We start from the raw sequence: 16,805 nt of genomic DNA, 5'->3' as shown, positions 1-16,805 counted from the left end.
TCAAAGGCTGGGTTGTGATCAGAGCTTTGAGGTTGGAATGGCTGAATTAATCCAAGTGGATGAATTAGTTTTCCTGACTGTTTAGTGTTAGCTACAATTATACAGATTTCAAGGTCGATGAGAGTAATGAACCTGATTTTGTAGCCATCACACAAGAATGTATTCTTCCAAATGGCCTCTGTCCCTCTGTTCACTCTGCAAGGATAAAAGCATATGTGAAAGATGTGGCCACTGGCCAAAACAGTATTTAAAGCCCTCTTTTGGAATTGACTTCAGAGCCTGAATAGACTCTTTTTAATAATCTTGGCTGTTGCCTGTCTTCATCCTTTAGGGATAGATTTGGTATTTGGAGAACATCAAACAGCATTCTCAGCCAAATCTTGTAAACAAGGTGGATGATAAATTTGGATGACACCCTTTGAGGTCAAAAATCAAATATGACTGAATATGACTATAGAATATTGAAAACGGTTTGCTAGTAGCTTCAAATACCTCAAATTAACTTTGAAATCAGTTCCAATAAAGGAGTGGCCAAAGTATTTTGAGCAAAGACAGTGCCCTTGGAACATGTAAGTATAGAGTCTGCCAAGGTGACTATTCTAAAATGGATTACACCAATTTAGATGTTTGTTTAAAAAATCAATCACATCACTTTCTGGGCACAGGGAAATGTAATGGGAAGAATAGCGAAAGCCAGAGGGACCCACTTCCACTCCTTTTGGCTCTGAGTGACCTTGGACAAGTTATTTAAGCTGTCTTAGCTTCTGCTTCAAAATTAGCAATTGGAGATAATAATTTCCACTGAGACTGTTGTGAGGGTTAGAAATACAGTATGTAAAACACCACATATATTACTGGTCTACACATAGTACAGGGTTTGTGATTATTTGATGGATTTATTTATACCCAGCCTTACTTCAAAATGGATTAAAAGTAGCTTAACTGCTTGTTTTCCACCTCTACATAGCCTTATTTAGGAAAGGGTAATAATAAATGTACCATGTGCTCTAGTCATTATATTAACTTTTTTTTTTGCTTTTTAAAAACAGTATATTGATCTGTTAAATACTAACTATGGTGTGTGCAGAAAATGCACTAATGAATGTTAAAAAGCCCTTAAAACGTATCAGACATGATTCTAAGTTTTATACATATATATAAAATATTAACTTGTCGTATATCTATTAACTTGTATTATCCAGTAACCATGTGATGTAAGTACTATTGGATTGACCAAAAAGTTCGTTTGGGTTTTTCATAAGATGTTACGGAAAAACCCGAACGAACTTTTTGGCCAACCCAATATTACTATGCCCACTTTAGAGATGGTAGAATTGGAATATTTTCTGTGATTAAATTATTCAGAGTCAAAGAGCTAGTAAGTGATGAAACCACGATGCAAATTCAGGCAGTATGTCACCCACACCTGTCCCCACACTACTACAATACCTCATTAAGGATAGTGAATGACAGGATGATCCCTTAGGGATAAATTTGGTATTTGAAAACTAATAAGCACCATTTATAGCCAACTCTTGTAAATAAGGTAGGGGATAATCCTTTGGAGTCAAAAGTCAAATATGACTAAATATGAGCATAGAATATTGAGAACAATTTGCTGGTAACTTCAAACCCCATAAATTAACTTCGAAAGCTGTTCCCATAAAGGAATGGCCAAAGTGTTTTGAGCAATGGCAGTGGCCTTGAAACATGCAAATAAAGAGTCTACCATGGCTAGTTGAGAAGGCCCAGGACCCACCAACCTGTGTTGAGCAGGTGCTAGAAGGCAAATCCAGCTGCAGTATGGACAAAAGTGTAGTCCAGCAGGCAGTCCACTATCTCTAAGGGATCAACAAGTGGCCACCCAGACAAGCCGTTGGCATTTTTGATCCAGAAAATAAGGTATCCAAGGTGGTGAGGCAGCCAGCATTGGGTCAGTCTGTCCACAGATGAAGAACCCAGATCACTGGATCAAGGGACAGATCCACCAGAGCTTTCCACTGGCCAAACCCAAACAGAAGCCAGAGCAACAGGGAGCTGTTGATGCAGCCCAAAGAGGCCAGCCTCGCAGGGCACAGGCAGGGTGGGGAAGGTGCAGAGTGGATCTGAAGAGGGAAACAAGATGTCCAGCCCCCATGTCTTCATCAAGGCTGGACAGGGTGAAGGACACAGTCCTGAGGTCCAACCAGAGACCTCAGTCTGGTTGACATCTGGTACTCAACTCACTCTGAAACCATTACCAATACTATCTGCCAAGCCATGCTTCACAATTTCAGGCATAAGGATATCAGAGAAAACAAAATGATAGTTTGCTGAGGCAAGATAGCTCTGTGTGAGGAGACTTTTTCTGACCATGTAAGCCTATTTAAACTGGTAATGATTTTAGGAAAGTGAAATGTGTGTTCTGTATCCATCTTGGCTCCCAGTATCATTAAATTTAATTTCCAAATGATTCAAAGGAGATTAAGCTTTAATAATCTCTAGTCTTTTTTATTTCTGTCTTTTATATGTTACTCTTATAAATAGATGCACTGTGTTTAGAAGAGCTGATGATTTGAGTAGGGTTCATGATGTCCTTTGAATTCCCTAGTAGATGTTTTATGATTGATCTAACTCATGGAAGGGAAACACATTTATAGGCTAGGGAAGGTAGATAAGAATACCTGGGTATTCCTATTCTGTCATCTTTTTTTTTTTTTTAAATGAGAACCATTAATCTCCCAGCCTATGCAGATTGCGTGTGTGTGTGTGTGTGTGTGTGTGTGTGCACATTTGCATGCCCACTACATCCAGGGCATAATCTTGTTTGGCAACCACAGCTTTTGTTATGGAAATTAATAGTCTCAGTGTCATAGACGGCCCCTCCAATGGCTTGGTGGCAGACATCATGTTGACTGGAACAGTATGAGCGCAGGTGGATTAGGGTAGGCTGCAGTCCCAAGAAATAGGACTTCCCTTCCAACTCCAGCAGGGCAAGACAAGCAACATTAAGTCCACAGGAGGTAGTTGTACTACCTTAAATATATGCAAAAATATAAAAACTTATGTAAATGGAATCATATTGTTCATTCTAGTTTTCTCAGAGGAGAGAATGGCTAGCACAGACTTTCTTCTTCTTTTCCCACTTCTCTCCTCTCCACCTTCATGTGTTTTCCCTACACCTGCATTACTACCCCACCCCCTCCCCATACTCACACAATACTCTCCAGCTTAATAATCTGGTATCATTCTTTTTTTTTTTTTACATTTCATTTTGTCTTCAGTCAGGCCCTTCTAAAACTACTTCTGAATGTGTTAAAAGAAACAGTCTATTGGAACTTGTTATTACCAACTACTTAAGGACAGATCAACCAAAGTAATTTTAGCCTCCCCTTCTATTCATGCTAAACCAACAGGAGCCTCAGCTAACATTATGAGCTACCTGGATTCATTTGCTGAATCATGAAATGTTTTATTTCTAAATGGTGCACTGCAGTGGAGTTCCCTCCCTCTGTTCACTTTTTCCAACTCAGCTGTGGAACATTCCAGAACCAAGAGCCAGAAAGCCACCTGTGCTTCACCACAACCTGGATTCCCTCACTTCTGCATCCAAGATGCCTTAGCACCTCCTTTTCATGTTGTATGGCTGCTCCTGCAGAGGAGACTCTCTTGCCTGTGTCTTCCAGGTCATCCAGCCTTTTTGTAGAAGGGGAGAGGTTTTCTTCAATCAGCTGTAACTCCTCCCTTCTACTCTCCCAGCCTCCGGGGGCACATGGGTCATAATCAAGAACATTGGCTGGATGATGGCACTCCTCTCCTAGGCCTCAGTTCCTAGGATGCTTATGAGCTATGAAATCCAGAACCTATAAGAACAGTAGCACTCACATGATTCACAAAGGTGATGCAGTTGTTGTTTTAACTCTAGCTTCTTTTTGTAGCTGGAACCTATTTCTGTTTTGCATTCATCACGAGGTATTACAATCGCCAAAGCTGTCTGCCCTTGAAGGCTGGGATCATGGTTTAGAAACTTGCATCCCTCTTGCCTTGCACAGTGCCTGGTACATATCCAATAAATGCCAACTGGATCAGCGCCCTCAAATATAGGCAGAGGTTGAATCACTGGAGTTCTTTGGGCACTTAAAGCATCAGAAGAAGGTGGAGAAGTTCGCAGGGGCAGATGAGGGCAGTAAAGATTCAAGAAGAATGAAAGAAGAAATGAGTTCTCCAAAGGCTGGGCATGCCGATGTCCAGAAGGCCCCTAATATTGGGAAGTGGGTGGATAATTATTTTCTTTCTAATCACTAAGAATTTACTGACTACCTACTATGTTCCCTCTGTACTTGGCACTGGGGAATCAAAGATAAATGGCATGTCCTCTTTTCTCAAGGACTTCATATTTACGAAGAATTGCTACTCAGAATGACAGGTGCCATAATATGATAGATAGATAGATAGATAGATAGATAGAAAGGGTACAGTGAGGAGGATGGGAGAGGTTAATCAGGCTTTATTACCTCCCTGCTTAACCTCCCAAGTAGCATGCCAGTACACTTGAAATAACTCTTTACCATGATGTACCAGGCCCTGCCCTGCTAGCCCCTTCCCAACTTTCCATCCTCATCTCCTACCACATCATCCCTTGCTCGGTTCACAAACATTATTTCTGTCTTTGAACACGGCAAGTCCGTTCTCACCTCAAGGCCCTGCCCTCAAATCTTTAGTTGGCTGCCTCTTTCTTTATCATTCAGACCTCAGTGCCCGTATCATCTCCTCTGGCCACTATAGGAGGCCCTCTCTCCTCGGTCAGTTTCTCTGCCATTACCCTGTTTCATTTTCTTCATAAGACTTTTTGTTCCTTCATGTTATTTTATTTGTTTATTAACATAATTATTGTCTCTTCCCCTCTCCTTTCCCTCCACCCCCATGAGCTGGAATGGTGGCTTCCTGAGAACAGAGCAGTCTGTCTGGCTTGGCCACTGCTCTGCCTCTATGCCCAGAACATTGCCTGGAGGCTGGCACGTAATAGACATTCATTAGGTATGAACTTGCTTTGGGGAAGATAAGACAGATTCACCAAAGAAAAGTTAGGTGAAAAATGTGCTGAGGATAGGGAAGGCAGTTAGGGCCAGTGTCAGGACTCTGGGGTGTTAGAATACAGGGTGGAGGTGAAGTGTGAAGATGAGGCTTGGAGGAGTGATGTGGCCCAAGGGCTCTGTTTGTCAGGAGTAGGACTCAAGCACCAGAGCCTAGAGGCAGGGGCAGGGGTGGGGGTGGGGTAGGGGGGTGACACCAGTTCCGACAGCAGGTGTGTGACCTAGGCCATCACCTAACACCACCCGCCTCCATTTCCTCATTTTTAAAAGAGCTGACAATAATCTCTCTAAAGACAATAGAAGAGTATGCTCTTCATAGGCTAGTGTGAGGATTAAATGTCATGTGGCAAATGCCTAGTAATGTCTGGTAGATAGTTAGCTAAGCATTTGTACTATATACTGGAGGGAGATCACTGAAGAGTTTGAGAAATAGGGCTATGGGATTGAGATCTGCATTTAGAAAGATGAGCAGGTTGGCTCATAGTGAGGTGAGGATCGACTGGAGGGGACTGAGAAATTACTCAAGGAAATTTTGTAGGCGAGAGGGACCGAGACAAGGTAGTGGCAGTGAGGATGATGCGAGGGTTAGGAAGACAATGGACTTGGTCCTCAGTCTGGGGAAGGAGGTTAGGGAAAGAGACAACTCAGTAATGATTCCTGGACTGGGGAGTTCATGGTGCCTTTCAGCCATACAGGAAATACAGGAGGCGGGGCCAGGTTGGGAGCTGAGATGGGGAGGGAGGATAAGCAGTCATGATTTGTTCAGCTGTGGCAGGTTGAGATTGAGTGCTGTGGGAACTCCAGGTGGAGCTGCCCAGCCAGAAAAGCCCCACGCCTTCCTGAACTGCAATATGATGCTAACACGCTTATTAGCACTGTACTTATTCGTACTTAATGTTAGCGCTTAATAGTTACTGTTTATAATCTTTACTTTTTAAGCAAATACCGTGAGAAACATCTTTGTCCACATCTGAGTTTTTCCTTTGAGATTTCTATAAGTAGAGTTACTGGGGCAAAGGTATATTACGTTTTTAAGATTTTAATTCATCTTGCCAAGCTGCTTTTCAGAAAGGTGGTACCAATCTCTATACGCACAATAACCTTGGGTTCTTTCAAAACAGCCTCGGTGGGGTTTTTAAATAAGTATCACCCCCAAAGTTGCCAGGGTACAGGGAACCGTCCTCTCATGTGCTACCGATGGACCTGACCACCAACGTCAGCTCCATCTTTAAAAGTTGGTAGTTGCCGGGCTTCCCTGGTGGCGCAGTGGTTGAGAGTCCGCCTGTGCCGATGCAGGGGACACGGGTTCGTGCCCCGGTCCGGGAAGATCCCACATGCCGCGGAGCGGCTGGGCCCGTGAGCCATGGCCGCTGAGCCTGCGCGTCCGGAGCCTGTGCTCCGCAACGGGAGAGGCCACAAGAGTGAGAGGCCCGCGTACCACAAAAAAAAAAAAAAAAAAAAAAAAAAAGTTGGTAGTTGCCTTTGCCCTAGAGAAATCCCTCAAATCGATGTCTGTTATTAATTAACATGCCACAAACACCACAACCCAAACTATATTCTTGAAACCACGGTGGTGAGTGAAATAGAAATACTCCGTGCGTGCGGGAATACTCCCCTGAGGCCGGGGGAGGGGGTATAAGGACAATGCACCCAGTGAATAGAAAGCTCCACTGTAGCAAAACTGCATTATTTTGACAGTATTTTTCCCTAAAGTAGTGGTTTCTTGTAACTTTTTTTACCGTAACTCAGTGTATGGACATGCATGGAAATCTCATTTCCTTTGGATCAGTGCTCTATGAGATGGCACCATTTGCTGGTCAAATACAATTTTAACCCAGAATAAACTAAAATCTCTTTCTGATGCATGTATCGGTAGATTTTCATCAAAGTGAAAGGGAAAGTGCCATTTTCACTGAAGACAGTGTTTTGATCAGTTCTGCACATGGTTATCTGAATTCTTGGCTTGTTCAGGTGTTTTGGATGGTGGTTGTTGCATTGCTAACACTAACCACACACAGCTGACGCACTGCAGGGCAACAGTACCCAGGGAAGTATCTGGCATGTTTGGTATCCCTCCCAGTGAGTGAATGCTTTCTTTGTGCTCAGCAGACTTAGATTTGTACATGAGTGTGGTTTTTTATCTGTTGTCTTTTCCAGAGAGTCCTTATAAAGGAAACTTGAATAGACTGTTGTTGTCCATGTGTTGTATTGAATTGAATATTTGTTTTGTACTTTGCATGATCCACTGGAGGCCACCTAACCTGGAGGCCCTCAGCACCAGCATTTGCCTCTTCTGTTCAGTGCATTTACCATCCATCTGGTCTGAATGGAGACTCGTACTTGGAAAACTTTCTTATACCTAGTTCACAGTCACTGTTCTCAGGGGTTAAATGAGAGGAGGCCACAGTTTTTCAAAGAAGACAGCGTCTAATTTGTATGAAGTGGGACTCTTATCAAGGAAGGAAGCAATAAAGATTGAGCATCTCTGCTAAACCACAATTGTTTTCTAGTGAGTATTAGCCAGTGGTGGATCCATCAAAGAATGGGAGAAAGATGATACTTCTGCTTTAAGATGAACTTGGTAGCTCAAAAATGGCCTCCTTTACTACTGGGACTGCCATAGTGCCTGAAGGAAATTGCTTTCATTGTGGTGGGAGTTGAGTAGAATATAATGCATCAAAACATTAGAGAGTTCATCAGATGTTCCTGGTCTTCCTGGAGCTTTCTGCTATTACATTAAAGAGTTCACTTCCCACTTTTGTCCATTTGTAAGATGAGCTCTCCGAAAGAACACTATGAGAAAAGTTTACACGTTTAAAATATATATTTATTTATTTAGGCCATGCTGGGTCTTAGTTGCGGCACACGGGATCTTTAGTTGCAGCACGCAAGGTCTTTTTAGTTGTGGCATGTGGGCTCCTTGGTTGTGGCATGCATGTGGGATCTAGTTCCCCGACCAGGGATCGAAACCGGGCTCTCTGACTTGGGAGCTCGGAGTCTTACCCACTTGACCACCAGGGAAGTCCTTAAAAGTTTACACATGTTGAACCTATTTACCATAAATGTCTTGAAATCATAGGGATCCTGCCTGTTTTTGCTGTTCTTTACATCCTTTGTGTTTATTTCTATACACTGTACACAGATTATGCCATAAAGCTATTTTGTGATAAGAATTGAGAGAGGTTGAAACCAAAGCTGTCTCTCTAGCTCAAGTCCCTCTGAAAACAGGGAAAGAGACCTAACCATATTTTAAAGAAATAAGCGCGTTATCCAATATCAGCTATAATGCTAATTCATAGAATCAAGGAATTTTAGATCCAGGGTGTATGAGGGAAGTGAGTATTAGAAATTAGCTAGTCTGTGTTTCTTTAAGTGCATTTGGCAGAACACTGGCCTGTAGGAAAAAAGTGTTTCCCAGTCAAACAAGTTTGTGAACCGAGCATCCTGTATCTTCCTCCCCTTGAATATTCACAATGAAAAGTCAACTGGAAGTCAGCATTTCCCAGACTTATCCGACCACGGAGTCTTTTCTTGTCTAGGTAATAGCTGTTAACATCCTGCTGTAGGAAATGAGTCCAGTCTCATGGTGGAGGTCCGGAAAATTGAGCCACTTAACCGGAGGCAACAGAGCCAGCAGTGCCAGGACGAGAACCCATTGATGGTTGACAGCCTCCCCCAGAATGGCTGCGAATTTGTATTGACAGCAACCGATTCAAAACATTCCAAGATTATTTTTTTCCCTTGAAACTTATTTTAAAAATCGTTTCTTAGATTTATCCCTTAGCAGGTGGAAAATGTGTCAATTGTCTCATTCAGTTTGGTAGTACTCTCTATTCACATGCATCAGAAACAGAACCTGAATAGTAAGCGTGGTGGGGAACTAAAGGCTCAAGAGGCTCTCAGTCTGAGGGGTGGGGAAGGGAGAAAGCCAGTAAGCAATTACACAGGAGATATGTAATTACAAATTACGACACATGCTACGAAGAAGATGAACTACGTGCTCTCAGACTGAGCTTAAATTTGCAATCACTTTTTAATTGACCGAGATTCAGATGGGATCAATAACAGCTGTTTTTATGGTAGCTTGGTACTCAGCTCCTGACTACAATCTGAACCACGTAATAGCCCCTCCCCCTTCTTGTTTTTCCAGCCGGGTGGAGCAGAATGAGAGCGCAGTGAGCCGGCCCAGCCCCTCTCCCAGCCGTCGCCGACGCCCACCATGAACCACTTGGAGGGGGCCGCGGAGGTGGAGGTGACGGACGAGGCGGCAGGCGGGGAGGTGAACGAGTCGGTGGAGGCCGACCTGGAGCACCCGGAGGTGGAGGAGGAGCAGCAGCAGCACTATGCGGGCCAACCCCCGCGCGGGCGCGCCGTCGAGGACCTCCGCGCCCAGCCCGGGCCGCCGCAGCAGCAGCAGCAACAGCAGCAGGAGGAGGAGGAGCGCGGGGAGTGCCTGGCGCGTTCCGCCAGCACGGAGAGCGGCTTCCACAACCACACGGACACGGCCGAGGGCGACGTGATCGCCGCAGCGCGCGACGTCTACGACGCCGAGCGCGCGCAGGACCCCGAGGACGAGAGCGCGTACGCAGTGCAGTACCGGCCCGAGGCCGAGGAGTACACGGAGCAGGCGGAGGCTGAGCACGCCGAGGCCACGCACCGCCGCGCGCTGCCCAACCACTTGCACTTCCACTCGCTGGAGCACGAGGAGGCCATGAACGCTGCCTACTCGGGCTACGTCTACACGCACCGGCTCTTCCACCGCGGCGAGGACGAGCCCTATGCCGAGCCCTACGCCGACTACGGGGGCCTCCAGGAGCACGTGTACGAGGAAATCGGGGACGCACCCGAGCTGGACGCGCGCGACGGCCTGCGGCTGTACGAGCAGGAGCGAGACGAGGCGGCCGCCTACCGCCAGGAGGCCCTGGGCGCGCGGCTGCACCACTATGACGAGCGCTCTGACGGCGAATCCGACAGCCCCGAGAAGGAGGCCGAGTTCGCGCCCTACCCGCGCATGGACAGTTACGAGCAGGAAGAGGACATCGACCAGATCGTGGCCGAGGTCAAGCAGAGCATGAGCTCGCAGAGCCTCGACAAGGCGGCTGAGGACATGCCCGAGGCCGAGCAGGACCTGGAGCGCGCCCCCACACCGGGCGGGGGCCGCCCGGACAGCCCCGGGCTGCAGGCGCCGGCGGGGCAGCAGAGGGTGGCTGGCGGCGAGGCGGTGCAGCGGTACAGCAAGGAGAAGAGGGATGCCATTTCGCTGGCCATCAAGGACATCAAGGAGGCCATCGAGGAGGTGAAAACCAGGACCATACGTTCGCCTTATACCCCCGACGAGCCCAAAGAGCCCATCTGGGTCATGCGCCAGGATATTAGTCCCACTAGGGATTGTGACGACCAGAGGCCGGTGGATGGAGATGTAAGTGTGTGCGGGTTCAGGCCCGCTCAGCGCCACGCGTGGCCGGGAGGGGAGACGGGCCCTCGGTGGCATCGTTTGTCATTGAGAAATGACTTGATGAGAGAAGCGATCTGTGGAGATGCTCAGAAACAGTTTGTGCTTAAGCGCGCCTGAGTGAAACACAGGTGGGAGGGAGTTAAGTGTTGAGAGGTTGCCGTAAATCAGTGGTTCTCAAACTGTTCCTGGAGCACTTGTTCAGAAATTGATTTCCAGGCGCACCGCTTCCCATCCCCTAGTTTCCCACTTAGAAGGTATGGGGCGGGGCCTGAGAATTTGTATTTCTAACGTCAAATAAAAAACAAGTCTGGATTGAGTAAGGAGAGGCTTTATTGGAAAGCATTATTGCAAAGGGGAAAGGCCCTATTGTAACAGGGGAAGGGGAACTGTTGCAGTAGCAGAACCTCTGTAAGATCTGCAAGCGTCTCTAGAGTTAGGCACAAAGGGGGTTCTTTTGGAGGGAGGAGTAAACAAGCCTTGGAAGAACAAGGTGTGAGGAAGTGGGATGAAGCATGGCTTGAACGCATTGCCCATGAGAGAGTGTTTTAACCTGACACCAGCCTATTCCCAGGAGGAGCTGTTGAGTAGGGGTGGTAAGCTGGCCAAAGTTCAGGGACCTGGAAGAAGGCTAGGAGCTTAATCAAAGGCTGGTTAATAAGCATTTTGTCTTGATTAATCAGCAGTTCAACTAACCATTTGTCAGGCAAAGAATGTAAGTTTGGAGGGTCTGTGTTTAGCCTTGTCATAGGTAAACAAGGGGGCACCTGTGAGCTACTCAAGTCTAATGGGAAGGTAGGTTCTTTGCCTAAGCCATTTCCAGATCACAAAACGAGGGGAGGGGAGCCCTTAACCTTTGCTGTTTTCCAGGATCTCGGGCTCAGGTGAAAATCATCGTTGTTACTAATAAGTTCCCAGGTGATGTTAATGCTGTTGGTCCCAGGACCACAATTTGAGAACCATTGCTTTAAATCAATCCCTTAAAAGTTTGGGCTGGGGGCTTCCCTGGTGGCGCAGTGGTTGAGAGTCCGCCTGCCGATGCTAGGGGAGACGGGTTCGTGCCCCGGTCCGGGAAGATCCCACATGCCGCGGAGCGGCTGGGCCCGTGAGCCATGGCCGCTGAGCCTGCGCGTCTGGAGCCTGTGCTCCGCAACGGGAGAGGCCAGCTTACCGCAAAAAAAAGTTTGGGATGGATAGTGTGGCCTCTTTGGAGGAAATCAAGGAAATCCTTCTGGGCCCTTTCGGGGGTGTCTGCACTTTTTTCACTGTGACTTTCAGGAGGGGCTTAGTTTTCATCTCTGGTGGTACCAGAGTGTCCTTCTCACCTCACAAAAGACATGTTTTTGAACTGAAATATACTTTCTTGTGAAGAGCTACAGAAAGCTATTGCTGCCCTGTCTGCATTTTATTTTCCGTGTTTGAAATACCTAAGAAATTTGATAACTCGGCAAGCTTGAGTGTCACAGTCTATTCAAAATAAATCAAGAAGGCTAACCCTTACCCCAACTACCTTGCTCTAAAGATTCTCTTTCTCCTCTGACTCTCACTTTTCCATTCTCTTGAATAATTTTTAAGCACTTTCATTTAAAATGCGAGCTTGGAGTAAAAGAAGGGTCAAGTGGTTAAATTCGGTTTCATTTAATTCTGCATTTTATGATTGCACCAGCCTATTTCTCGGTATATCTTTTGGAGTGAGAAATAATTATTGGAAGCTGTTTGTTCATTTTACTTAAATAGGTAAAGGGCTCTGCAGGTCAGAAAGGTATCATTCGCCTGCTCTTTTAGTAACAGTCAGCATTGGCTGTTAGCTGATTAAATCGCGGGCACCTTTAAGGCAAGGTTGGAAATGGGTTGGGAAGGGATCTGCATCCTCCCAGCCAGGGGGCGGCATTGGGTCAGTTAGTTTAGCATGCTTGGTGTCTCCCTCTGCTTTCCAGGCTTCACAGTCAAACAGTTAAAAATAGGTGAGCTCACGTGCAGAATTGTCGGTGACCTCCCTTTGCCTCCAGGTTCCTTCTGGCTTGGAGGGATGGAGTGCAGCAAGTATTTTGCAAAGGTAGTGGAAATGGAGCAGGTTTTTAAAAGTAGGGAGATGTCAAAAGGCCGCGTTCTACATCCTTTTTAGAAACTTGGAAAGCCATCTGAGAAAAAGATGCAGGAGCATTCGGTCCAGATGCTGGCCTCTTCCTTCAGCTCTCTCACCTGTACCAGCTCCATGAAACTACTAGCTTAACCACCTGGTTCCTGCAGCTTCACGATGAACTGATCACCCAGCCTCCACTGGGGCTGGAGGCTTGCTTTTATCCATTTGAACTAGGAAAACAGCTTAACCCTCTTGCAAGATGTTTCATTCAGGAGGTAGAATTGATTCCAGAATATTGGGTGATGCTTTAGAAACCCATCCAGTCAGAAATTCAACTTGACACTAAGAAATTGGTTAGTAGGGCTTTCCGGGTTATGAATAGTTAATACAAAGCAAACCCCAAAACCTATGCTTTAAAATATTCCACCAGTTGTCTTTAAGCCATTTGAATTTGTGGGTTGCATTTCATCTGTCATGCCACATTTATAGGAAAGACCTTCATTTGCTACCTCTTTGATGGTATCATGGGGGGGAAATACATACATTCTGTGGATTTCTTCCTCAGCATCAAAAAATATTTACTGAATGCTCATTCCATGTATACTGTTGTAGAAAATGGAAAAGCACTATTAAAAGCCATGTGGCCTGAAGTCTTTCTGGAAGGTACTTGTTAAAAATACAAATTACTACCTTTCTTTTCCAAACCAGAATACCTAAGATGGGGTCCAGTGATCTGGGGTTTTTTTCATTAGGTTTGTTTTCCTTATTTGTTTTTGTTTTGTAAATTCTCCCTGTGATTCTTGAGTATGTAAAAAATTAAGAACCACTGATTTAAAGGACAAGTATCATCTGGGTAGTTTCCCCATGTTAGCTCTATGGATTAGAGACCTAGACCTAAACCACAGGTGTGGTTTCATGGAAGGGGCTCTCCCACTGTGGTTTTGGTCAACTGGCCTGGAAAAGGGGCCCTGGAATTCTTGTTACAGAAGCAGCGCGTTGTCAAAATAGCAACATCAGAAACTACAGTGATGCAAATAGATGGTAATAAAAACCACCTGTACTACTACTTGCCAGAGATATCTGCTGATAGCTAAATCTGCTCTAAACACCACTTTTAATTCACTCGGAACTTTAGCATTTTTCTCATACTTGGAGGAAACTGGCATCTGTTTGCAAGTGAGTCCTACAGAATGCGAAAATGGGATTGCTCGTTAGCAAGGAGTTATTTGAACGCAGACTAGATGCTCAGCAGTGAGTGAATATAATTGTTTTCTGAAAAAAGTATTTATAAATGCTTTGCTTCTAGTCAAGGCTCTTTTCTAGATATATGTTTGAAAACTACCACCCAGCCCCCTTCTTGAAAAGTATTATTAATGAATGACCCGTTCTGAAAAGTTCCGCAGCCTACCCGTCTCTCTTTAGGCAACAAACTCACTCTGAGTAGAGAACAGAGCGGGGGGGGTGGAATCAGAGAGATGGATGGGAGCAAGCACACAGCGTAATGGGAGGGTTTTGGCTACTTGGAGTGGTGTATGGTACACTTTGAATTGGTCTTTATCACTGCTCTCTCTTAAAGCTACACTAAACATACATACACTAATATACACTAATATGTATAAAATGGATAACTAATAAGAACCTGCTGTTTAAAAATAAGTAAATAAAACAAAATTCGGGAAAAAAAAGCTACACTAAAATGACAGTAAAATAATAAAAATACGTAAAGCCACAATCACCGGGAGACAGAGGAAACAGCAGCAGATGAGAACAACAAAATTTTGGAACACCATAGTGGTGACTGGCTGTGATAGACATTAGTGCCCCTCCCCCATCTTGCCAGTTGTCCTCTGCTTTCAAGCCCAGGGATGACTGCACTGCACCTCCTCATCCCCTAGGAGCAAGACAAGGCCAGTGAAATGGGAGCAGTGAAATGTGATGTTGCTTCTAGGCAGGAGCAGCTCAGAGTGCCTTCTTCCCCTGAAGCTAAGATGGCGGTGTCACAGGATGGCAGAGCCTCTGTCCATATGAGTCCCAAGGGACCGTGATGAGCCGGGCTCTCTCCTACCCCTGTGGACATGTAGTGTGAGAGAGGAAGCAACCTCTGCTGTTTTAAGCCTCGGGGATTTGGGGTGGTTTGTTGCCACAGCACAGCCTGATCGATTCTCACTCATACACTGATGAGGTTTCTGTGTTCCCTACTCTGTGAAGTGTCTGTGAGGATTTGTTTGTGCCGTGGACCCCCAAGAAAGGCTAAGGAATTTGAGACACCAGACACCTCCGATGGCAGGAGTATGGCTGAAAAAGAAAAGAGGATTGTTTGAAGGTGTGTCACAGGAGAAATTAGACTCCAAATCCCTTCTCCAGCCCATGCCACCAAGTTTCCACTTCTCCTCCACCCCCCACAGAAGGTGGGAGGTTTACTGTAAAGAGAGGGTGAACCAGAGAAGTGCTGGAACTAGCCACAGCTGAAAAAGGGGATAAGGGGTGCCTTATGGAACACAGGACCCACTAAGCAGTGAGACTCTGAGAAAGCCTTGGAATTCTTAGCCATCAGGCTTAGAACCTGCCAGCTCCCAGCCCCAGCCGGAGATTAGAATATTCCTCTCTGAGGAAACAGCAAGACCCAAGAGTAGGTACCTACAGTTACTCATGTTTGGGGCTTTTCCAGCATAAAATCTGGTTCCCTACCTGATCACCATGCAATGAAGGTTACTGCTGCTCATGGATCTTCCAACAGGCTTTTTGGGACCCACTGTTAAATATGAGTGGATATCCAAGGATCTCTGGACATTTGACGAACATCTCTTAACATGAAAGACAAAGACACAAAAAAAGCAAATGGAAAAGGAACTTGGAGAAATAAAGGCAGTACTCAGAGCAGGAAAAAACTATAAAACACTCATCAATATCCTCAGAAGGGTAAGAGAAGATAGGGGAGCCACTAAATTAGAATAGGATGCCATTTTAAAAAAAGAACATTCCAAAAAAAATTTTTTTTACATCTTTATTGGAATATAATTGCTTTACAATGGTGTGTTAGTTTCTGCTTTATAACAAAGTAAATCAGTTATACATATACATATGTTCCCATATCTCTTCCCTCTTGCGTCTCCCTCCCTCCCACCCTCCCTATCCCACCCCTCTAGGTGGTCACAAACCACCAAGCTGATCTCCCTGTGCTATGCGGCTGCTTCCCACTAGCTATCTGTTTTACGTTTGGTAGTGTATATATGTCTATGCCACTCTCTCACTTTGTCACAGCTTACCCTTCCCCCTCCCCATATCCTCAAGTCCATTCTCTAGTAGGTCTGTGTCTTTTTTTTTTTTTACAACTTTATTGGAGTATAATTGCTTCACAATGGTGTATTAGTTTCTGTTTATAACAAAGGGAATCAGTTATACATATACATAAGTTCCCATATCTCTTCCCTCTTGTGTCTCCCTCCCTCCCACCCTCCCTATCCCACCCCTCTAGGTGGTCACAAACCCCCAAGCTGATCTCCCTGTGCTATGCAGCTGCTTCCCACTAGCTATCTACCTTATGTTTGGTAGTGTATATATGTCCATGCCTCTCTCTTGCTTTGTCACAGCTTACCCTTCCCCCTCCCCATATCCTCAAGTCCATTCTCAAGTAGGTCTGTGTCTTTATTCCTGTTTTACCCCTAGGTTCTTCATGACATTTTTTTTCTTAAATTCCATATATATGTGTTAGCATATGGTATTTGTCTTTCTCTTTCTGACTTACGTCACTCTGTATGACAGACTCTAGGTCTATCCACCTCATTACAAATAGCTCAATTTCGTTTTTTTTTATGGCTGAGTAATATTCCATTGTATATATGTGCCATATCGTTGTTATCCATTCATCGGATGATGGACACTTAGGTTGTTTCCATCTCCTGGCTATTGTAAATAGAGCTGCAATGAACATTTTGGTACATGACTCTTTTTGAATTATGCTTTTCTCAGGGTATATGCCCAGTAGTGGGATTGCTGGGTCATATGGTAGTTCTATTTGTAATTTTTTAAGGAACCTCCATAGTGTTCTCCATAGTGGCTGTACCAATTCACATTCCCACCAGCAGTGCAAGAGTGTTCCCTTTTCTCCACACCCTCTCCAGCATTTATTGTTTCTAAATTTTTTGATGATGGCCATTCTGACTGGTGTGAGATGATATGTCATTGTGGTTTTGATTTG

At 45.2% G+C, this 16,805-nt stretch overlaps 1 protein-coding gene across 1 annotated transcript in view; it reads left to right on the top strand.

The window, feature by feature from the left end:
* Positions 1-9,291: 9,291 nt before the first annotated feature.
* APBA1 (amyloid beta precursor protein binding family A member 1) overlaps positions 9,292-16,805 on the top strand; it is a gene marked incomplete at both ends in the record, with an annotated part of 76,756 nt that continues 69,242 nt past the window's right edge. The window contains one exon of the mRNA XM_079706301.1: positions 9,292-10,491. Within this exon, the coding sequence (XP_079562427.1) occupies positions 9,292-10,491 (1,200 nt within the window). The remainder of the gene's footprint in view (positions 10,492-16,805) is intronic.

Source organism: Hyperoodon ampullatus (genome assembly GCF_949752795.1).
Source record: "Hyperoodon ampullatus genome assembly, chromosome: 6".
NCBI classification, from domain to species: domain Eukaryota; kingdom Metazoa; phylum Chordata; class Mammalia; order Artiodactyla; family Ziphiidae; genus Hyperoodon; species Hyperoodon ampullatus.
The sequence above is the reverse complement of the archived record's forward strand: the minus strand, read 5'-3'. Positions and strand labels throughout refer to the sequence as shown.